This window comes from Triturus cristatus, chromosome 10 (assembly GCF_964204655.1).
Source record: "Triturus cristatus chromosome 10, aTriCri1.1, whole genome shotgun sequence".
In the NCBI taxonomy this organism is placed as follows: domain Eukaryota; kingdom Metazoa; phylum Chordata; class Amphibia; order Caudata; family Salamandridae; genus Triturus; species Triturus cristatus.
This window is the reverse complement of record NC_140593.1, coordinates 193,163,385-193,187,622: the sequence shown is the minus strand read 5'-3', so window position 1 is coordinate 193,187,622 and position 24,238 is coordinate 193,163,385. Positions and strand designations below refer to the sequence as shown.

Here is a 24,238-nt window from a genome sequence, read left to right as displayed (position 1 = left end):
ATTTCTGCAGGGCCTGCTTATAAGCCACACGATCCGATTCCCCATATCCTCTCCTCCAAGCACGCTCCGCCTGTTTACAGTGAAGTTTCTGTTGATTGAGATCACTAGTAAACCAGGTGTTAACTCTCAAAGGTTTGTTCTTCACCCTCTTTAGAGGGACCAATTTGTCTAGTGGTGTCAGAATTTGCTGACTAAGGGCAGCATAGCTTTTATCCACAGTCTCCTCCACCGAGAAAGCTGTGGACAGTAGTCTAGGTAGACTTGATCCCCTTAACAAGCGAGACCATTGTCTACTAAACTTATGCTTAACCGGGCCATCTTCACTACGCAGTTCTCCCGACATAAAAATAAACATAAGAACCAAAGCATGGTCAGTCCAGCATTGATCCATGACCTTATTAATTGCGACCAGCTCCTTGTCAGCAAAAACCAAGTCCAATGTGTGCCCCTTCACATGAGTGGGAAATTGCACCAGCTGCTCTAGCTGTATATTGCTACACGCTTGGCAGATTTCTCTACAGGCTGGCTCTTGTGAACCTGAGGATCGTAGGTTGAAGTCACCCAACACTATGAACTTAGTATGTGAATTAGATAGATCATAAATAAGATCAATAAATTGCTGGAAGGAAGAAACGGTTCCGGAGGGCGGTCTATAGCAGAGAAGGCCTGCTAGTACTGTACCACCCTGAGCCGTCAGGGAAAAACCCATGAGTTCAAACCCTGTCACTTCCTTTACTACGAGCTGTGAGAGGGAGAGTGTGTCCCTACAAATAAATCCTACTCCGCCACCCCTCCCCGTAGTTCGGGGGATATGTCTTATAAAGTAGCCCGGTGGGCAAGCCCAACCGAGCTCCGCTCCGCTATCTGTTCTAGTCCAGGTCTCTGTTATGAATAAAATATCCAATTTGGAGGATTCAACTAGCAAGGCAATTTCGGCGTGATGCTTCACGAGAGAACGAACATTAAGTAGGCCACAAGAAATAGTGGGCTGAATAGATGACCACGTGGTAGGTTGTTCACTAGGGGCCATATGGTGGTTCAAAGCATACAGTTCCTCTCGAGAGTATACCAAGTGCGGAGTTACCGCCACAATAGCACCGGGAGCAACCGGGACGCGAACGGGCGCATACGAGCTTACCTCTGGCGCACCTCCGGAGCGCCCAGGGCGCGCCCGCTGCGCGCGGACGCTGCGCGCCTGCACCTCCATTCCTATTAATAATATTACGCCACGCGGGTTCCGCCTAGTATAGCGGCTGACCCACCCAATATGGCGCCTGAAATGGCCCAAAGCCTTCCCTCACCCACCCAAGATGGCGGTCCAAGCGCCGCAAGCCAGGCGCCCCCACTGACTAAATCCCGCCGAATGCGGGTGGCCCAACAATTATAGTGCAGGTAAGCCTGACTGTTCCCCGATTGGCAAGCGTCAAAGCAGCGTAAGCAGCGTAACTTAAAAGCAAATTTCCAATAAGTGATTTAAAAATACAATGCGCGCGATGCAAAAGCTGTACAGCTGGCAGTCGATAACATACCTGCTGGTGTTCCAATCCTTGTTTTAATTAAGTCTTTAGTTTTTTTCTAGGTCATCCTCAAGGAAGTAATTGAGTGATTTGGCTTGCCATCATTGGCCAGACTCCTCTGACATTCACTTGGGGGAATGCACACTCAGTGCCTTGACCTTGGATTGAGGTGCATTCTCATTTAACCTTTATCCTGGAATAGAGTTTTCTGCTTCAATTAAGAAAATATGGATGGGATGATGCTTTAGATTTTGATGATCCCAAAGAAATGCCCTTGTCTGATTCTCAAAATCATAAATAGTATAGCTTATAACATGAGAATAAATAGAAGGGGAGAGGAGGAAAACTCTTTCTTGTCTCTCGTTCCAGGTCAAAATGAATGAGGTTTTGCCAATAACCCTTCCGGATGCAATGAAGTAGCCATATACAGCCATAATGCTTCGAAATATGTTCATACCAATGCAATATTTGACATGATTAACAGAAGAAATGTCCATGTGGCCCTGTTGAGGGCCTTCTCAGCATCTAGTCACACAACAATATCTCTAAATAGTATATGCCAAATAGGAAGGAGGAGTAAAGCATTCTCCAACATATATGTGCCTCGTGTTACAAATGATCATTCACTGTTACAAGCATAAAGCACACTTATTTGTTAAGTAAATGATGTGTTATGCATTATGGGGATGTGTAAAGTTATTTTTCTAGGTTGTAGCTTATGACAAGCCTGTATCCCTTTTCCTAAGACCTATTATCCACAACACTGCATAGTTGTTTTTCGTATGTAGAACTTGGTGCAAACCCATCATCTAAGACCACTGGTTTGGTAAACCAGCCCAACATTTTATGCTCACAAAAAGGTTTTAATTTCATGTCACATTTACGCGACCTTATTCTTTGCGTAGTGACAGTTTAGCTGTCTAGATCACGCTGTATCTACCTGTTACATTGGAATTGGTTTATATTCCTCATTTCACATCCTTAGCACAGGAGAAAGTCTTAATACACCTGTAAATCGGAATCCAATATGACTGTGCAGTGTATTCTGGTCAAAGGGAGTTTTAGCTCTCACAATAAATTTCTCCTGACCCAGTGACATGCTTGATGTTACAAAGCAAACACAAGGAGATGATGGACGGAGGGCTGAAACTTTTCTGACACTGACCTCCAGTCACAGATCTGGGTTGAATCCATCATCGTTCTTTAGCTCACTTTGCCACCCCAGTTCAGACGCAGCTATATGTAAATCAGTCTTCACCCAGTGCCTCATGGGAACAGTCCAGCCCAAACTGCCAAGCTATGTCTTCCCTGGACTGGAAACAACCACCCTGGGACCAGCTTCGGCAACAGCCCTCATCAGCCAGGCTAGCTTGAATCCAGTGGCAAAGTGAGCAAGGAACCCACGTCTGGGCGTACCTTGCCAACTTAGGGCAAACAAAAAAAACACAAGGAGATGATGGATGGAGCGCTAAAACCTTATAGACACTCACTTATGCTTGATGTTGTACATATACTGAAATCTTGATTTTTTTGCAAATGTGACACCCAACATTCTCTAGCTTAATGACTGTCTCTCAACATACTGCCTGGGAATCGACCTTTTTATTTATAACGCAGCAGGACATGTCTCATATTTCATTTCTGATTGATGTATCATTTGCATCACTAAATAGCCAAACCAGCAGTGGCGTTTTTTATTAATAACTATGTGTATGTATCTATAGATAAAGATATTTATATAAAATTTGTAGCTGACCCCAACAGTTTTATTTGTAGCCCAATGGGTGCCCCCCTAAAATTCACTTCTAGAGATGCCACTGATCGCATTTAACAACTGGGAAGGATTTCTTTTCAAATTTTGCAAACTCTGTGTAATACTCGGCATGATGATCCACGAGTATTTATTTACTCTTTTTGCCATATCTGGTTTAAAACGTGTGTTTTTCAGGTGACAGAGAAGGAGTTGGTCGAAATAATCTTTTGCATTGTACTTTGTAATCCGAGAGAGGGTTAAATCGTTTTACTTTCTTTTGGAGTTTTATATAACCCGAACTCGGAGGCTCATTATGTCCGCCCTCCATCATAACGGTGATGGTACCGACCACCAGACGTGCGGCGGTCCCACTGTCCCAATTAGGATGCACCCGCCATACTGGCGGGCGCATCCTGGCCTCCAATCATTGCGGACGGTGCAGCTGGCTGCAGCACCATCCGCAATGGTAGAAGGGCATGCACAGCATTTCCCTGCACCACGTGGCAGGCACCACGCGGTGCCTGCCACCTGGTGCAGGGAACTGCACCCAAGTGCACCCCCCAGGGGCCCGCAACGGGCCCTCAAAGTTAATCCTCCCCAGCCTTTCCAAGGCCTTTAACCACCCACATCATAATATGGCTGGCGGTGCCACTATATTACTGGCCCAGCTCCGCCTGGCCGGCAATCGTAACGATTGCCAACCGGCGGAAACGCAGCGGGCGGACTGACTTTGCGTCCGCCGCGATACACACCGCCATCATAATATGGCGGGGGGTATTTCACAATAGGATGGCGTAACGATCGCCACCGCCAGCCCGGTGGTGGCGATCGTTGTGCCATCCTAATTAGCTCCCCCGGTCCGAAGATATCAGAGCCCTTTACATGAGCACCTATTGCATTACAGACTGACACAATCATTTAGTTAAGCACGTGGAGATGCAGTTCTTTGCCCGGAAACACAGGATGTTGTTGATTGCCCCTGATGAGCCTCGAACCTGGTTCCCCAACTTCAAGATCGACCGCTCTAGCCGTTAGGCCACATCCTCTCTTTATTCAATATTTCAGCAGTAGTGCAGTATATTATATTGTCATGCTTTTGGTAAGGTTTTTCATTAAAATATAAGGAATAGTTGAAGTGCATTGTTAAAAAGTTGAGATTTTTTTAATACCTAATGTTTGCTGATGTCATTTCATTAATTATCGCAGCAGAGTTATACGGGTTGTACAAGGTTTAAGATTTTTAATAAGACATTATCTTGTCCACGAATAGCAAAGATTTTTAAAAAGTAACGACGCTTCCTGCGTTTCACCTCACTCGGCAATTTGAGCATCGGCATTTGATTGTTTTAACAGTGCATACTGTGGTATGATGGGTTCTTAGCCGGAGAGCTCATATGACACTATAATTTAAATACGGTATGACGCTATAAGATAAATAACACTGATTAATCGAAGTTCGGCCAGCCATGGGATCCAGATGAGATTACACAAGGCTGAGCTCCTTCAACTGATGCCCAGCACAGATTTACATTTGGAACAAGGGCTGGATGCAATGCAAGACAGCTCAGATGAAAAAAGGGAAAATGCAAATGAAATCCAAAACTAGGTCAGAGAAAAAAAGCTTCATGCAAAATAGAAAAACATCTGTTTAAACTTTAAAAAATATATTTTAGGATTCACATTTTATGTTGCAGTTTCATAGCGGCAAAAATTAATTGTACTAACAGAAACACACATGACCACGCTGTGTACTTATGTTGCTTGTTAAAAACGCCCTTAGAATTGTGAAACTGTTAGGTCTTTCTATTATCTTGCTGAACGTAGTAGAGGAAACGTTTGCCCATCATAGGGAGAAGCTGCTGGTCTCCATTCATGCTCCATTTGTCCACTTGTTCTGCGTTCCTTTCGTTGGTCTAGCCTCCCTGGCCAGGGGTGCCACGCAGACCGCTGCAACCCCTGTGGCACAGACGGGCCCCCACTTTTCACGGGTCCTCCATTCAGCCATAGGACTACGAATATCTGTGAAAGGCACCTCACCACATTCAGCATGCGGTTCCCATCACTTTTTTTTATGCCACTAACCCCGGCTCCACAGGGATGCTCTGGAGGGGCAATGCTCGATTCCTACCATGTCCTGCCATGGCACATGATCTATATACGGGTGAGTTTGGTGAGGTCACCCGGATTGGGTGGTAAGCCGTTTATCTACTTAAGGAGGCAGCGTGCCCTATTTAAGGACTTTGAAGGTGCACCTAAGGCAAGACCGCCTTCAGCCTGCATCACAAATTCATCCAGCGATGGCCCAACTGCTGGCTTTACTGCTGAGCACCTTCCTTCTACCTGGATCACTTACTCTAAGTTGCAGCTTATGAACCTTTTCCAGTCTGTCAAAGGTAACACACAGCCTCCTCCCATGATGTCTGCATAAAAAGCAATAATATTCAGAACATGAATAAATGTTTTGGTTTGCTGTGGGTAAGCGATGGTTCTGGCATACCGCTTACATACCCTTGGGTTTAACACGGTTTATACATTTTATTTTCATTTTCAAAACATACGATCGACAAAGCAGTAACAAATAAATATCAGCATAATTTCAATATAAAATAAAGACATTGCAGGGAGGTGCAACCTACATAACATATAAAGACGAAATCAGCAGTTACTGATAAAACAAGGACAATCAGCAAAGATCTTAGTTTCTTAAGATTGCAGCGGGTGCCTTTTGAGCCTCTTTGCAAATGTGGTCAGGTAATGCTCCAAAGTAAGTCTTTTGGTAATCATGTTGTTGTGTCATTTTGGTACCTGCAACCTTCTCAAATTCAGTGAAGCTCGTCACATTTAATCCTGGTGACAGCAAAGAGACCTGACAAATTGATGATAAGAGAAACATTCAGGCAAGTGCCATGGTGCTTTGAAATTTTGAGCTGCCCAAAAAAGGGTCAAGATTTTGTGCTGGATTTATTGATCTACCAACAACCAATGTTGTTCATTTCACACATGGTAATGTTTCCATAAACTGACGATCATGCATATGGTCCTGTTTTCTTCTATCTGTAACATCTGGACTTCCTTTTTTGGGAAGCTTAGGTATGCTTACAGATAGTACTGCAGCCTGGATACTACCAGAGTTGAGACCAACAGATAATGATCATCGGTTATCAAACTAGGGCCGATCTTTTCCAAAGCATTAGAATAAAAAGAAATCTGATATTAAAATGGCCTGTATCTGAGGAGAAAATGATAACTGGAATAAAAAAGAATGTCTAATTGTATACCACCTTTATAGGAAAAGGGCCTTTTTCAGGTGGCCAGCTTAACAAAGGAGCAGCTGTCAGGTCATTGCTTATGAGCAGAATTTTGATTTACTACAATGAAGCACACAGGAATGATATGCTAATAAAATGGACACAACAAGTAGTCACATACGGTGTGCGTTCTTTTTTGTGACCATTCCTTAATTTGTGATGCAATGTATGTACTAACTGGTCGCATTGCAAAATCTTCAGTCGCAGTCACAGAACAACTTGACTGATTAATATTAATCGGGCAGTTCACAACTTACCACAGTCTCTGACTGGATAAAAACACAAGTATGGTGACCTAAAAGGCACAGCAGACCACCATCCTTGTGTCTGCAGTTCCAAATGGGAATATATATTTTTTAAAGCCTGCTATGAAAATATATTGCCCCCTTGGAAAAACATGGGGGGATAAGGCAGTTGTCCTACAGACCAATGTGGACCACTACTTATGCCTCATCGAGGCAAACCCCACCATTCACAAAGAGGAGGGTCCCAGTGGGACAACTTCCTCTTTACAAATCAGTTACTCCCTCCTCAGTTAGGATGGGGCGCCCTTTTTATGTCCCTACCTTATTGCGAATCAGTATGGCTCACTAAACCCATTTGCTGAGTCAGAAAAGGCGTTTCTGAGTCACAACATTGGTTTAAAACATACCAAAAACACTGTGTAGTCTAAAATATTGTGATTTTAGAAATTGCCAGGTTTCTGTTTACAACATTACAACAATGTACATCTGGTTTATAGTCCCATCATTGGTGTTACTAGGATCAGTCAATAGATAGGTGCTGTCAGCATGCAGTTCACAACCAAAGACTCTATCTTGAAGCAGATGGGGGAGCACATACACACAGGTTGAATATAATCAGTGAGTACCCCAAGGCTGCACCCTGGGGTACTCCACACATTTGGGAATTAAGTTGTAATGACAAATTACCTAATATACTGCCTGCAATCTAGTAAGAATGTTTTGAACCTGGCCCAAAACTTATCCTAGATGTTCAACTGTTCCTTTAAGCACAGGAAAATAATGTTTGAGTCTACAGTCTCAGAGGTGTTTATACATTCTGAACAGTTTAATAGTGGCATCAAAGGTTGATGAAATTTTCCTTGTCTTCGCTTTGAACTTCTCTTTTGTGAAGTGTGTAATGTAATTTAAACGTGAGCTCAATATTGGGATTTCGCTCTTTATACCAATAGTGCTTCAGTTTTTTTCTCTTGCTGTTTTACTTTGACCAGTTGTGTATTGTATATTTTTAATCTATCTTCTTATACTGGGGTACTTTTAGGTATTTCAATATGTTGATGTGTCAAGTAAATTTAAAGGGAAATCTATTGAAAATATAACCAAGATAATTTACAAAGTGTAATGAAAGGAAATGGAAGATGCTATGTATGCTAAAGCTTAGACAGCAGGTACAAATTGCTTGAACCTTTTAGTTGTTTCACTCACAGTCTTAGAGTGCTTGTTTAGCTTAAAAGTTGGTAGTTGAGTAGCAATAAAAAATTTAATTGGGTGGTCTGACCCGAACTGGTGTAATTAAGGGATTAGACAGTAGAGTTAAGAACTCAGTCTCATAGATAACCTTCCTCTTATAGTTCCCTTCATTTCTTGAAATAAGCCCAGGCTTAAAATCACCTAAAACAAGAATATCTTATCCACATGTTTTTTGAGCGCCTCACAGGGGTCTTGAAATTAGGGAAAAGCATAACATGTTTTCTTTAGAATGGTGTGCAATAATCCTCTCCTGCATTGCATCTGAGTGTTAATTCTTCAAATGGCTGATAGTGTGGTAATAAAACTTCAGTGCAGTAGAAATGCTGAGAGTATAAAGTAGGCACTCCACCAACTTTTTCTTCACGTGTTTACAGTAAATAGCATGATAATCTAATCAAACTAAATGATTATGTTTCTCTAACCATGTTTGGCCTTGGCAAGTTTGCAATTATTGCCTTTTTAGGTCTCGCCTGACCCAGCGCATGCACTGGTCTGGCGGGACTTATTGAGAGGGCTCCAAAAAAGTGCTACCAGGCCAGCCTAGAGCTACAGTGCATGTGCGCGGGCGCGCGCGCCACTTTTACCGCGATTACTTCCGCTTTAGCGGCCGCATAGCCAATAGGTCTCGCTTTTGGGACCTTATAAGTGTTTAGTTATGCAACTGGTGCATGGCTAAACACTTAGAAGGTCCCAAAGGCGAGACCTATTGGCTATTCCAATGCTTATTCCTTTTGTCTTTTTTCCTCATTCGTAGGACTAAGGCTCATCATACTGCTGAGCCACTTATAGGTTAATATAGAATACTGATGATGAAGACTGGTGATATCATTTTAAAACTCAATACTTCTGGTCAAATGGTATTATTATATCTTAATTTTAAGTTTGCTTTTATTTGATACCTGACAAAGAGAGGCCATTAAAATAATTCCTCACGATCTCTGATTTCTTTCTGTTGTTATTTAATTGCACTTGAAATTGCTGCTTTTCATCCGAGCTCTTAACTTTTCTTCCAAAGTTTGGTGACTCCAACATGCACTTGCTTGGAGACGCACAAACATACCCAGCTTGTGGTGCAGAGTGAACTAACCAATATTTGTTTTTCTCAAACTGAAATGGCAGAACGGCTTGTAATGTGAGACTTGGTAAACAAAGCAGTGCTTGACTCAATTGAAAGGGACATGTTTTATTACACAAAAATCTTTTCACAATCACCATCTTCTCTATTCTTAACTTATCTGATTCATTAGACAATGTCATCATTAGAGGGAGTAATTAAAGCAGGATTTAAAATGTAGAACTCTTTGAATCTTCTGTGGAGGGAAACCTAGACTAGCCTGGACATGCTAAACTATTCCCCAGATTTACAAAGACAGAACTTGTAAGGTTAATTTAGAAAACAAATAGTGAATACAACTTCTAAGGGAATTTTTTTCAAATGAGATTTATTTAAGTTACTTCTGCAGCTGTCCCCTGTAAAGGACAAATTGAGTACGACAAATACGGATGGTGGCTTTCAATGTCTTGTTATGTTTGACATAGAGTTGTTGAATGACACAGATCCCTAGGAGAAAGCTAGATCTCTGGAGTGGGGCTGGTGAAATAATATGATCCGCTTGTCTTGCTTCAGATACTTGCTTTGATTGTAGGTACATGTTGTGTTCATTTCATAGCGCTTCATATCCTAAATTATGCATATTGGGTGTGCTATTTCACCCCCAAACCCCTAGGTTAATTTCAACTTTGAGTGCAGGTGAAGAGATTTCACCTTCGAGCAGTTAATCAAAAAGACAGTCAATGTAAAACATTTCTATTTCTCTTTGTCCTAAACTGTGACTTCCATCTTCAAGAAAATACTTAGGAATATGGGCAAAACCTGCAAGTTATATGCATTTGCTATTTTTGTACAAAGCATGACTGTAGAGCAATTTTATTACTGCAACACATAAAACAATTCCTAACATTTTTCTTAAAATAATGAAAGATGTCAGTAACAGCAGTTCAGACTGCCAAATATGTATCCTACTGGAAAAAGCTGAAAAGGCTAGGGGTTATTTATTGTTTCCCAGAGGCAGGGCAAGAGCTAAATAGGGAGGGCGGGGCATTTGCAAAATTTTGGTGGATGTCCTACATCAGCCAAACTCTTAATCCTAAATAACCACCTAAGCTTTTAATAATGTTTGAAATACAATTTATATGAAGGTGTGATTCAAATCAACTCAGTGCTGTCCAAATAGAAATAGGAGAGCGGGGACACTCTACATAATCGTGCCCTTCAGGCTATAAATCCCACCTGAACTTTGACCTGAGTGGTAATATAAAGAGGCTTTCTTTTAAAGCACTGCAAGCCATAATGAGCTAACTTTCCACGCGCGGAGGGCCACTGACATTATATGGTCAAGTCTACTGGTCCTTGTCACAATTTTATCCCATTAACTGTCCTTTGTCTTGTTGCATAGTGCTCCCGTATGGGGATCACAAAAATATTAATGGGAGTTTCTCTGTGCAACATCTGAAGCTTTGTGTTAGACTTGCTGTCATTGTTCTTGTTTGTGGATTGAAAAGTTGTCATCTTTGGAAGCCATGGAATTCGTTATAACTTTGCAAAGTAATTTGACGTAGTTGTTATCTTTTTCTTTTGGAATCGCTGAAGACAAGTATTGTAACCTCATCTCAAGGGTTGCCACTGTGTCTGTGATGTATTATTTTTATTTATTTTATTGAAGAGTCTTGTATAGCGCAAACATGGCCAAAAGGTATCAGAGCGCTTTACGGAGTGAGCACAGCAAACAATAACATGAGGTACCTAAAGAGTAGATTATAAAAATATAGTAACAGTAAAAAGAAGTAAACGGTATACAGTGGGGTATGCAAACAAAATAGCAACAATCATTTGACATACATAATGAGCAAACAAAGATACATAGCAACTTTATAAAAAAGAAGAATCCAGTAGACAGTAGGACATATGAAAGCAACAGATCTGAGGTAATTGAGCTGTGAGAGAGGGGATAGTAGATGCATAGTTTTCCACCGAGGTAGAGAACAAACATGGCATCTTAGCTCTTACATTCATGACAACTTAGGGCCATATGTACGACGAAATGGCAGAGCATGTCGTTAGCCTCCTGGGCTTAACGACACGCTCCGCCACTTCGGAAAAGCAAGGCTGCACCATATTTACAAGAATGTAGTGCAGCCTTGCGTTTCCCGCTACAATGGCGCTACGTTTAACAACTTAGCACCAACGCAGGCACCCTTGCACCAGAGTGCATGGATGTCTGTGTGCAGGGGAGAAGGTGTCCCTTCCTGCACATAAACAGTCCTAAAATGCCATTTTCTTACTTTCATGTGTGCAGCTTGATGCAGTACACATGAAAGTTACAAAATGGCATTTTTTAACCCCTTCGCTGCGCGCGTCGGCCAACGGCCGTCGCAAGCACTACTTCGGTAGTGCTGCGCACGTCCGTTAGTCAACGTAGCCCCACCCACCTAATAGAACGCCCGCACCGCGGCAGAATTTGTGCTGCGGTTAAGGGGTTAGAAAGGTTTGTTTATGTACAGGAAGGGACACCTTCCTGTTCATAAACAAACCATGGCATTTTGCTTTTTCCAAGTGTGCTGCACAAGGCAGCACACATGGAAAAAGCAAAAACGAGGAGAAACAATGCATTTCTCCTTGTCTCACCATCTTAAGACCAGGGTTTTCCTGGTCTTAACTTTGGCGCTGCCTCCTATTTACGCCACCCTTGTACATAGGGGGCAGCGTCAAATACAATGGGTGTTGCGGTGGAGCGTCCATCACAACACCATACTGCACGCCACTTTCATGCTAAACATAGTGTGAAAGGGTGCCTTATGTACAAGGCAGCGTTAAGCCACATTAAGTGGCTTAACGCTGCCTTGTACATGTCATGTCATGTCAATGGGAATTTGTAGAGCGCACGTACACCGGGTTGGTTTCATGGCGCTAGTTTGGCAGGAGTCTGGGTCAGAGGAAGGCAAGGTCCCTAGCACCACGAGAATGTCACAAAAAGTGACGTTCCCATGGGGATTGGGGCTTGTACAAATGCCCCTTATTGCTTTAAAGAGTAAGCACAACAGCAATAGCACGAGGTACATAGAGAGTAGATAACAATATATAGTAATAGTAAAAAAGAGAAAATGAAATACAGTGGGATATTGTATTGTATTGTATTTATTTCTTGTTAAGCGCAGCTGTCACCCAAAGGGTATCCTGGCGCTGAGACCCTATTAAACCATCGGAAGAAGTATTTTACATTGCTCTTGGGAACAGGTAGGTCTTAAGATCCCTTTTAAAAGAGAGCAGATCTTGACTACCCCTCAGCGCCAGAGGTAGGGAGTTCCATAATGTGGCGGCCGTATAGCTAAAAGCACGGCCACCTATCCTTGCTCTAGTAATCCTGGGAATCCGCACCAGGAACGCCGATGAAGATCTCAGAGGTCGGACAGCTTGATACCATGAAAACAGACCCTGAAGTGGAATTGGTCCGAGTCCATGCAACGCTCTAATTACAAGACATGACGCCTTGAAAGCGATCCTCTGCTGTACTGGCAACCAATGTAGATCAGCTAAAGCTGCAGAAGAAGAGGCAGAGCGTGGTCGCGACAGAGCCAATTTCGCAGCCATGTTCTGGATCCTCTGCAACTTAAGGATCAATTTTTTAGGAGCTCCCAGAAGTAGTGCGTTGCAGTAGTCTAACCTACTGAGTATGATACTACGCACTACCTCTGCTCTGGCACCTGGGGGGAGTATTGGCAAAATTTTGCGCAGGGCACGAAGCAGGCCCATGCAGGTCGCTGCGGTCTTATTTACTGAAACATCCAGCTGTAGGTCAGGTTCAAACACCACTCCTAAATTACGAGCCGATTTAGCTGCTTCCACAGAACCCGGAATAGAAGGTGGCCAGAAGTCGTCAGGTAATGCACGAGGAAAGCGATCAGGAGAACAATGGAGAACCTCCGTTTTTGACCCATTGAACTGAAGTGAGTTAGCTCGCAACCATTCTGCTGTGGCCGACATACAGTGATGAAAAGTGTCTTTCGAGACTGACTCACTACCCTCAAATGAAAAAATCAGTTGAGTGTCATCGGCATAATTGATGACTGATATGCCAAATGACTTAATAAGTTCTATAAGGGGTCGGAGATATAGATTAAACAGGATCGGGCTGATCGCCGATATGTACCAGCAATTACCTGAGTCACATAAAGTGTAAATAAAAATACACAGTGACAATAAATCAAAGAAGAATACGATAGACCATGTACACAAAGGTTCTCAGGTAGTTGTGGTAGGAAGGAGCATGGGTGGGATGTTTTCTCAAATATATCAATAGGCACAATTAATTAGAACAAGGTCCATTGGTTACTAGGTGAACCAGTCTAGCCAGTTTTGTTCACGTAAAGTACCTTGGATTTCTATAAAGCATACACACACACACACACACACACACACACATATATATATATATATATATATATATATATATCTCACTGGAAATGTGATCATTTGCAGTATCACATATTGCCCTTTTCTCTGTTTTTTATCCTATATTCAGAAATAGTATTTGGTGTTCATGTAGTCAAAATTCAGAATCGGCATGATATAGATATTTTTTGAAACCCAGATTATCATCTGTCATGAAAAGATTTATTTGAAAAAGTTGAAAAATCCATTTGTTCCTTTTTTGGGCGCTTATTGTTCACATGCTGTATAATGACGAAGACATCGAATTTCTTTCATTGTCAGAATGAAAAGTATGCAAATTTCAAATAGTGGTTGGAGTGGGAATTTGGATATTACCATGCATGGCCTTTGCAAAGCATTGGATAATGGAACATTTCCAGAAACTGACCAGTAAAGCTGCAAAAGGATTTTGCTGTGCAGTATTCTGCTATTCTGTTGTAGCAGTCCTCTGTTTATTCACAGTCTCCTATTTTTTCCAATGTGTTGAACGTTAAAATAGCAATCAAGCCCTTCATCAGAGGGTTGGACCAAATATTGCATAGGCCATTGCCTGCATTGTGGACGCATAATGTGAGGAGGGGTCTATGTCATTGGTATAGTTTTCGGCTGTAGCTGTCGAACATTGTGCTTTTTAGGTCTCGCGCCTTAGTTGCAGTGCGGAGCACTGGCTTGCGCAGCGAGAGACCTCTTGTAGGGGGTATGAAAATGGACCTAGGAATCGCACACGCTCGTGCGTGTGCTTATCCTTTTGGCCCACGCTATTGGCCTTTGCATGCGTCTTTTGATCAAAGACAGCACACAATTGGCCAAGGGCGGGCGCATTGCTCCGCCCATGGCCTGTTGGTGTCTATTATGCGCACCGCTGCCATGTGGTTTCAATTATCGTGCCCAGACACGGGTGCGATAATTGAGACCATATGTCTCGCCGTGACATGTGCGTGCGTGTGCTTTTCCTTTTGGCCCACGCTATTGGCCTTTGTGTGCGTCTTTTGATCAAAGACAGCACGCAATTGGCCAAAGGCGGACGTATTGCTCCGCCCGTGGCCTATTAGTGTCTATTATGCGCACCGCTGCCATGTGGTTTCAATTATCATGCCCAGACATGGGCGCGATAATTGAAACCACATGTCTCGCTGTGGCGCGCACGTGCACCCCTCGCGGAATTGTTCTTTTTTGGATCCATTTCACAGGGAAGCAACTAAATGAAAGAAGGAAAGAGAGGCTGTCTGCCTATTTTGTTCGCGATGCACCTATAAATATGGAGCTGAGGGCACAGCAGAGACGTGGTATGTAATAACAGTCTGCTGCTGCCCTTAGTGTAGGTGACTGCTGTGGAGGAGAGGGAGTGATTGACAGAACAAACACAGTTTTGGTTTGAAAGGGGCCAGGCTATGCATTGAAGCCCTGTGCAGAGTCTCGTAGTCAGAGTGCTTGGTGAACCTAGTATCATCCGGAATGCCATTGATTGTCTTCCTTCGTAGAGGATATTTTTGGGTAGATGGTATACCATCACTGCTTGAACCTGTAAGGTTTCCATCACCTGTGTGACAGCGCTGCTATCCAACCCTATGAAGTCTGGTTAGCTGTACTCTTCTACCTAAGACTGCAGAATGTGCCTTACTGTATTTTTCAACCCTACCCATTGCAGGAGTGCACTGCAGTTGTGGGTTAGAGTGCAGTACATGGGTGGAGTTCAGAGCAGGGGTGGGGTGTGATGCCGAGGTGGAGGGCAGGAGTGCAGTGCAGTAGAAGCGTGGAGTGCAGGTCAGTGATAGAGTGCAGTTCAGAGTTTAAGTGCTGCGTGTTATGAAAACACACATGGCTTACACACATCTTTAGCACACGCACATCTGTGGACATTCCCATCTGTGCCATGGCATATCTCCATCACGCTATGGCACCAACAGCTCTGTGCGAGCAGCACTTCTGTACCATGACATGCCTTTACCAGGACACCCATTACAATGACACCGCTGTGCCGTGGTCACATCTGCACCCTGGGTACATCCTGGCCCTGCGCATGACCACCTTTATACCATGAACATAACGTTGCCTATTACAGGTGACACTGCTGCACTTTAAGCATACCTTCCCGCTGCACACCTCTGTGCCACATGTCAACACCACGGACACCTCCCGCCCTGGCATACTTTTACCAGGACTCATCTCCATGACGGGCACCCTGGGGCACACTCGAGCCACATGAGACACGCTCAAACAATCGAAGCGGAAACCTGTTGGCATCTCTCTGTTGCTGCAATGAAGTTTCTGCCAATCGATGTGATTTACGGAAGCGGTGTTCAGTGCCTAGTTACGCCTGCGCTCTGCATAAGGGGGCAGCGCTCTGCGCTCTGAACAAGGGGCCGCCGGCAGCACTTCGAACTAGAGGCCAGCGGCCCTCTGAATGAGGGGCCACCGGCAGCGCTCTATCCTCTGCATGAGGGGACACCGGCAGTGCACTGCGCTCTGAACAAGAGGCCAGCGGCGTGCTCTGAATGAGGGACCACCGGCAGCCCTCTATCCTCTGCATGAGGGCACCTCCGGCAGCGCACTGCTCTATGAACGAGGGGCCTACGATGCGCTCCACGCTGGGAAAGAGGGGCCAACAGCAGCGCTCTGAATGAGGGGCCCCCGGCAGCGCTGTACCCTCTGCATGAGGGGACACCGGCAGCGCTCTGTGGTCTGAACGCGGGGCCACCGGCGCGCTCTACGCTGGGATAGATGTGCCACCGGCAGCGCTCTGAATGAGGGCCCCGTGCAGCGCTGTACCCTCTGTACGAGGGGACACCGCAGGTGCTCTACGTTCGGAAAGAGGGACCACCGGCTTCGCTCTAAGCTCTGCTTGAGGGCCACCTGCAGACCTCTTCGCACCCCTCCACACACACACAGATCCTGCACAGGTGGCTCGACCCCTCAATTACCCCGGTACTCATGCTGCTGTTGTGCCCTGACCAGTGCACCATGGCTTGATTGTGGGCAGAGTCCCCGGTTAGGGCGCAGGTGGTGCTGGTTAACCGCAGCTCTTCAGCGCGAAAGCGCGTCCCCTTCTCCTGCTCAGAGGGAGGCTCCATGCCCTGCACTCGGGACACCTGCTTCCCCTCAGCCATGGAAGTTGCCCTTGGGGCCTTGCCTGAAGCCGGGCTCTGTCCTGCGCCTCCATGTGGTCCCTAGTGGACAGCTGCATGTCCCCATGCTGCCCCCCAGCACCTGGAAGAGCGGGGCTCCTCTTCCGCCTCCCTTGAGGGTTAGGTTGCGGGCGGTGTTAGTCTTGCTGGCCCTGGTGGGTCACCCTGCCCTGGGACAGGACCAGCCTTCTGTTTTATTGGAGATGCGTTTATTGCCTCTCCCTTGGCCTCAGCGCCTTCATGGGCAAAGGGGTGGGGGGCTGGCTTCAACCGGATGGCTTCAGACCCCCCTTGGCCCCCTGTAGCACTGTGGAGATCGCCTGCAGGTTGAGCTCTTGGGGTTCGGGTGTGCCCCAGATCCCTGCGATCTTCTTACAGTGCACACAAATGGATCTTCCACTCACTGTCCTCATCATGTGCATTCTGAAGGTGTCCAAATAGTCCTTTGCTTCTTTTCTGAGCCTGCGGCCAGTGTACTATTTGTGATTTTCTTTATAAGTGAAAGTCTCTCCCTGTTTCTCTTTTTTCATGCTCTTCCTGCCCCCTCCCTCCCTCGCTTTCTCTCTTCTCTCCGTCTCCCCTATTCCTCTCTCTCGCTACCTCTCCCCCTCTTCCGCTCACTCTCCTCCCTCCCAACTTCTCTTTGTCCCCCTCCCTCTTTCTCTCTCCCTCTCACTCCCCTCTTCCTCTCCCTCTCTCTTGCCCTCTATCCCTCTTCCTTTCTCTCTCCCCCTCCCTCTCATGCTTCCTCTCTCTCTCTCTCCCCCTCCCTCTCATGCTTCCTCTCTCTCCCTCACCCTCTCCTCAAGACAAGGCAGCAGTCTCAAAAGCATTTGCAATGCAATAAGTCTCGCTTTACTGAAACTTTCAGCTATTGGCATTGCTAATAATAATGCAACGCCAATAGCTCAAACTTCCAGTAATGCGAGACCTATTGCATTGCAAATGCTTGTTTAGTTCATTGTCACAAGGAGTCAAACCTAACGTTGATGAGGTTCTTCCTGTATCAGAGTTTGGAAATTGATAAGATAAGATAAACATCTGCACCCCCCCCCCCAGCACAACATTTCCATGATTTTATGATTCCTGGATTTTGTTTCACAGCTGCTTATGCTGTGTAAATGTCTGCTCATTAATTTTAGTAATATTTAGTGCCTAATTCGTAAAAGAATGCGTGCCAGTGCCTAAAGCTATGCTACGAAGGCCACTGCAGCCGCTATTAGGTGTCTGCACACTGAATACCAGGCTGGCCTATTCTTGAATCCCCCTCATGCCTCTTTAATCCACTGCCAGACACCTGTAGTCTCTTTATCTCACTCTTACAGGTTCCTACTTTCTCTCATTGTGAAGTGTGTTCTGTCTTTCTCTTCATTCTTCTTCTCCTGTGTTTTTCCCTCTCTTGCTTTATGTAAATGTCTGATGAGACAAAATAGGCTCAGGTCCCCTAAAATGATGGCAGGTGGCCCCCACAGGCACACATTTAGTACTGGTTATATTATTGCACATTGTATTATATTTATTAGCAGGGGCCACTGCAGACAGGCAGACAGCTTGAATGGAGCCCCCAGTGTTCTCTTTGCCCAGTAATCACCATCAATAAGAATTTCAGAATATTGGCTTTGTTCAATAATGTCAGCGTGGGTTTTGAGAGCTACTGTGACATCATACACCGGATGGCCCCTTTAAACTATTAATGTTGTGCAATGGGACGACCTGTTAACCTTTTATCTAGTGTATTCTGTCAGCAGGTTTGTGGGCTATAGACGGTAGTCCTAGATGTACCTAGGAACCTCGGATCAGCTGATGGAGTATTCTGCGTCTGACGCTTGGTGTCTCTCTGTTTTTGTATCTCCGCAGAGTCAAGTCTTCCCTATCGGACGGAGCCAAGTCGAACCCGTCAAAGAGGCATCGAGACAGATTAAACACGGAGTTGGATCGGCTGGCTGGCCTGCTGCCATTCTCACAAGATATTATCAGCAAACTGGATAAATTGTCTGTGCTGAGGCTCAGCGTCAGTTACCTGAGGGCAAAAGGATTTTTTGAGGGTAAGAAACACTTTCCTTTTTTCTGCGTGAGGGTGTTGGTGCGTGTCTGAGCTTGGTGCTCTGAGGGAGGTATGGAACAGTGCCATGTGTCTTTGCTTCCAGGCTTTATTAGCACAGGTATCAAGAAATCGGTATCACTTTTACAGTTGTTCCAACCAAACCCATCTCATAAAATTTAAGATTAAGATTTAATAGAAACACTTTTTCCTGTGTGAGTGCCTGATTCACAAACTGCACCTTGTAATACATTCAATAACACTTCAGTAGTACTACAACATTGACTAGGTGCTATACACAAACTGCACTTTTATAGTAACCTACACTTTTGAGTAAGTTTATTACTTTTCCATATTCACAAATTGCACTTTTGTAGTAGCTTATACTTTGGAAGATTTTACACAATTGTAGCAAGTCCATATCTCCATTATTTTTCATGAGAGGGTGTTGACGAACCAGGGCTTGGCCATGTGTAGTGCTGGGCTTACAACAAAAGTGTAAGTTACAAAACTGCAAATTACCAAGAAAGTGCAGTATGTGAAAACTGAAAAGTAATAAACGTACTCAAAAGTGTAAACATACTCAAAAGTGTAAGTTAACTTTGTAACTCATGCCCTCTTGGTTTTCTTTTACTTGGCTATATTTGGTGTTGTGAATCTCATAGAGTCTGATTTAATAGCTGTATGCGGGACATATTGTTACTAATTTCTTAGAATACACATAGAACGAGCTTTAGCTCCAGCCAGAGGAGTGTTACCTTCTCATCTTAAGTTACTGGCCACATGGAGTATTATTTCACCTTCGAAGAAGTGATTTCATTTGAAGGCACGAGGGACTATTTACATTTTAAAGTGCATTCAGTTATCACACTGTAACATTCAAATCTTTATTAACTATATAACAGGGTATGGTTCAATGTGATAAAACCATTTGTATATGCAGCACATCTAAATAGAATTTGTGAATGCCTGTATTTTGATGTGTTGGTACATTAAAGCCTGAACTATTGGCATTGAGTTGCTTGCATGAGGCATGGTATCTTAACAACTTCTAGTTTATATTTCAATCAGTTATCCTTATTGATGACTGTCCAGGGTTTTAAAACACTTTATGCTTTCTGTAGGAGTTTTTAACTACTGTTAATTGCCTGCTCCACATTTTTACATTTATAGGCCAGAGGCAGAGGCAGGGTACATAATGAGGGAAACACAACTAACACCTGTCGATGCCAAGTAACATGAATAGTAAGGGAATAAGCATGGCCACCTAATTTCAAAACACAGACACATACACCAACCAATTGTCCCAGGCTGATCTGTGTTCCTGCTTCATTTTCTCACTGAGTTCCGACTAAAGGCAACCAACAAGGTCCGAGCCAGCAGTCTAGGAAGGAATTGAGATTGGCTAAGTCAGTCCTCGGAACTTTCAAAGGATGTTAGTTATGATTGTGCTTTCTGCTTTAGAGCCGCAATTCAACGTAGTAAACAGTTTGAATCAGATCACTACAATTTACCTTTCTTTAACTAGTCTGAATACATTTTTTGCTGCATTACTTAAGTGTCTTCCATAGATACGTCATATTTGATTACTCAAGCATACTAATAACCCAAAGGGAGAAGTGGAAAAATGCCACCGCACACCCTCCACAAACACTTTGAGATAAACACATTAAACTGTGATGGCCAGCCAATTTAGTCCCTACAACTGAAGAAACAGCAAACCCCTCCTTTGAATCGCAAAGGGATATATCACTTGTCATAGAGTGCCAGTTATATTGGATGAGGAAGCCTCTCCCACTAGTTGTGGCATGCTTTTTGATTGGCGACCTCATCCTGCCCTGGTAAGATGGTACTACCAGGGCGGACTCAACCTCATTACAAGCGAGTTCTTAATAAAACTTACTGGACAAGATGGGATCCAGACAGACTAAAAATACCTTAAGGTTAAACCCAGAGTAATGCATTTAATAGAGGCTACCTTAGGTACAGCTAAACACATACAAATACTGATACCATGAAAGATCATCAAATATATCACTAATAAATATAAAATTTTGAAACAACAACAATTACAAACAGTCAAATTGTCCCTGTTAATTTGCACTACAATACAATGCTTTACATGAGGCGTAAGGCACCCGGAATATATATTTCAGGACTAAAACATAAAAAAAAATACCCAAGTGCGAATATATGACATGCAGCAATTTTAAAATCCCAGATATTTTGTGCAATAAAAATTGGTTTTAAGTAATGTCTCCTCAGACCAGGATAAAAACCACAAAATAAGATAAAGTGCTGGGTGCTTTGTGTCGCTACACCATCACAGGGACGGTGGGTATTACTTGTAGGACATTTATTCGTATCCGGAATGGCAAACCAGTGATGAACAGTGCCCAGCCACAGTATGTTCAGGACAAAATGGTGCTGACCATTGGTTACCTAGATCAGATATGATTGGCAGCCGTCTGGCAAATCATTTGATAAGTATGTCATACCTGTTTGCATCCTGGATTCTTCACACATTCTTCGCACCAGTCTGTTATTCATAAAGGAGGCCTTAATTACACTCTTCTCAATACAAGGGATACTTTCGGGGTTACTCAAAACAGGTAGCTCAAACAATAAACTAAAATAATCATTTATATAAGACAACTAGGAAATCTTATGAGCATGGTTTAATGTGAGGCAGTCTAGGATGATAGACTTTATAAAACTGGTTTCGATATTTGCCCGAATAGACTGCCATGATAATTAGAGTTTTTAAGCTAAAACTGAGGATAGTGAGCCGTTACAATGACCTAACCATCCGTAGTATGCCAACATGTTTCTGCTCACATACGTGCTGGTCAGGGGTGTTAGTGAGCTCCGGAAAGGGGGGGCTTCCCTATCTTCTACTTCTAACACAAATCCAGTATGAGGAGCATAGTTGTCAGAATATTATTCCTACCTTGACAGCCCAGTGAATCAAGGTTCCCTAACTCTAGGGAACTAACACTCCATTGGATGGAAGGAGATGGTATCCTCTGTAGTCACACATTTGTCAAGAGGTACAGGCAAACCTAAAAGCCTCTATTACTCAGCCACTAGTTGAACGAGCCCCTCATTTTTGTATGTTTTTAGCTGTACCATCTTACCGGGGTAAGATGTGGTTGCCGATGATAAAGCATTCCACAGCTAGTGGGTAAGTCTTACTCATTCACATCCAATCCTACTGGCATTCTATGCTAATGATAAAGCCCTCATGATTCATAGTAGGGGTTGTTTTTTTTCAGTAGTAGGGACCAAAATCGGCCTAGCTCTGTCTCGCCATTGCATTTGGTGTGTTTATCATTAGCTAAAGCGTAGTCATGTAATGTACACATGCATGGCACACATATGTATTGTGCACAAGACATGCCATAATTTTGGAGAACTGAGGCACAGATCAAGAGTGACCAATCAAAAAGGTAAACTACATGAGTTAATTACACCACCAAGTCATTAGTAGACAGATATCGCAGCATGAAATACATTTGGTGAGAGTTTAATAGCTTTTTCTCTCTCCTGTCAACTGGTCTTTCACTCAAGCAGACCATATAATTCTGAGCAGTTCTGGGAAGAACAAGACACAAGCTGTAAGGTGTATTAGGACCTGGTTTGTCTGATCACATGCAAGTTAGGCATGATATATGGTTTTGACAAAAACCAATAAAAGGAAGAAAACAAGATTTAGTGAATGTGCATTATAAACGGGCCTGGGCATAGTTCGCAGAGTTTTGCTTCGCAGAACTCCGCAAAGTGACAAAAAACTCTGCGGAGTGCTGTGTAAACTGCCATTCGCGCTGGTCTTCCTGCCGTTCGGGTAGAAATTCTACCTGAGCGGTAGCTCGCTTTTGCGAACTTGCCGTTCGCGAGCGCTAGTGGGGAAAAAAATCCGCTGCTCTACGCATAGTGCAGTTTTCTGCGCTCGTCGAGCTCTGCAGAGCCCAAAGTGCAGAAAACTCTGCGAAGTTCACCACCCAGGCCTAATTTTAAACGTTTCAAATCCCATTAAGATGACCACAAAGCCTTTAAATGGATGAGTTTTACACTTAAAGTCCACAACACAGATGTAAAACTGAGAAAAGAGGGGATGCAGCTTTCTCTTTTCAGACTCCTGTAGTCTGGAGCATTCTCCTAGAGCTATGCCGGATTTCTATTCATCTAAAGTTCCACATACTACACAGTATTGGCTCTAGGCACAAAGTTACCGTGCCTAAATTAATTCACTCGTATAATAGAAGCAATTACTATTCAGATAGTGCTATGAATCCTGTGTGCGTTTACCTGAGTGCTTTTAAAAGCCAACATAACAAATGACATATTTCAAATTAAGAAAAAGGAGCCAATTCACCAAAGGTACAGATATACACTTGTAACCTGAATAAAACACAATTAATGCTTATGCAACTCAGTATTTTCTGACATTCTAACCATTCATATACAAGATTATAAGAGAGCCTGGGCATTGCTTCCCAACATTTGGTCCCCCAAGACCCTGAATTTAATATTGTTTTCGGCCACAGCTCTGTGCATTTTGTTTTTTTTGGCTAGGACCGCAAGCCGGGTTCCTTAGTGATGAGTGGGTGGAGCTAAAAACAATACAGGCTCACACACACACACACACTTGCATTTCAAAGTGTGCATGTCAGGTTGGCTGACTGCCTTTCTGCAGCCAGCTCGTCATGCGTACTAGAGGCCCTTACCATCTGTGCATTGGGAGGAGAGGAGGTTGTTTAGATGCAGCTCCATATGCTCAGAATGAGCACTGACATCATCTGCCCGAGCCAATCTGGGCACTGCTCTCGGCAAGGAAGCAGCATCTGGATTGGCCAGGACTTCTGGCACTGACTAACAGCAATTGCACTTGGAGTTCGTGGAGAGTCGTGGATGGAAGTGTCACAGCAAGATCAGGCACAGAAACAGAGGTGAGAGACCCTCCCGTGGGATGTGTCGTGTCAAGACTCTATCTCTCTCTCCCAAGCCTGTTCAGTTTATCTAAGTGCCTAAATAAGGCTGTTCTTAAAGTGCAGCGTGACTCCCACAAAGCAGTCTATTTGAAATTCAATATAGGCTATGTGTAAAAAGAGAAGGCTGGCCTACAGAAGGCGGGTCAGTTGGGCCTCATCGGGCCTCGTCTGAAGGGACTCTCAGTGAAACCTTCAGGAATCTAACACAGAACTGGCCTAGAGTTGCTGATAGCCTTTTGGTAACAGCTGTCTTTAGATGTGCTTCCAAGTGTAAGTGTGTAACTCATTCGTTCCTGTAATTTTCATAAGTGTGGTGAGGTACAGCAGAGGCCAGACCGCGGAGACTGGCTGGCGGCCATTATTGGGCGTGCAGTGCATATGATTAGCCACTCTGGCTTTGCACCTTACAACATTTGTGTATACTGCCATGTTGTGGGTTTCTGCTCTTGTGAATTGGCAGGTGCCGCCGTCTTTTGTTGACATATTAAACCAATGCCAAGCCGTTGTCCAGCTCCTTTTGCA

The 24,238-nt window shown here is 44.0% G+C and overlaps 1 protein-coding gene across 1 annotated transcript in view; it reads left to right on the top strand.

Annotated features, from left to right (window-relative positions):
• Positions 1–24,238, top strand: part of AHR (aryl hydrocarbon receptor) — a 342,269-nt gene that overhangs the window by 62,265 nt on the left and 255,766 nt on the right. Inside the window, exon 2 of the mRNA XM_085630795.1 lies at positions 18,542–18,729. Within this exon, the coding sequence (XP_085486921.1) occupies positions 18,542–18,729 (188 nt within the window). The remainder of the gene's footprint in view (positions 1–18,541; positions 18,730–24,238) is intronic.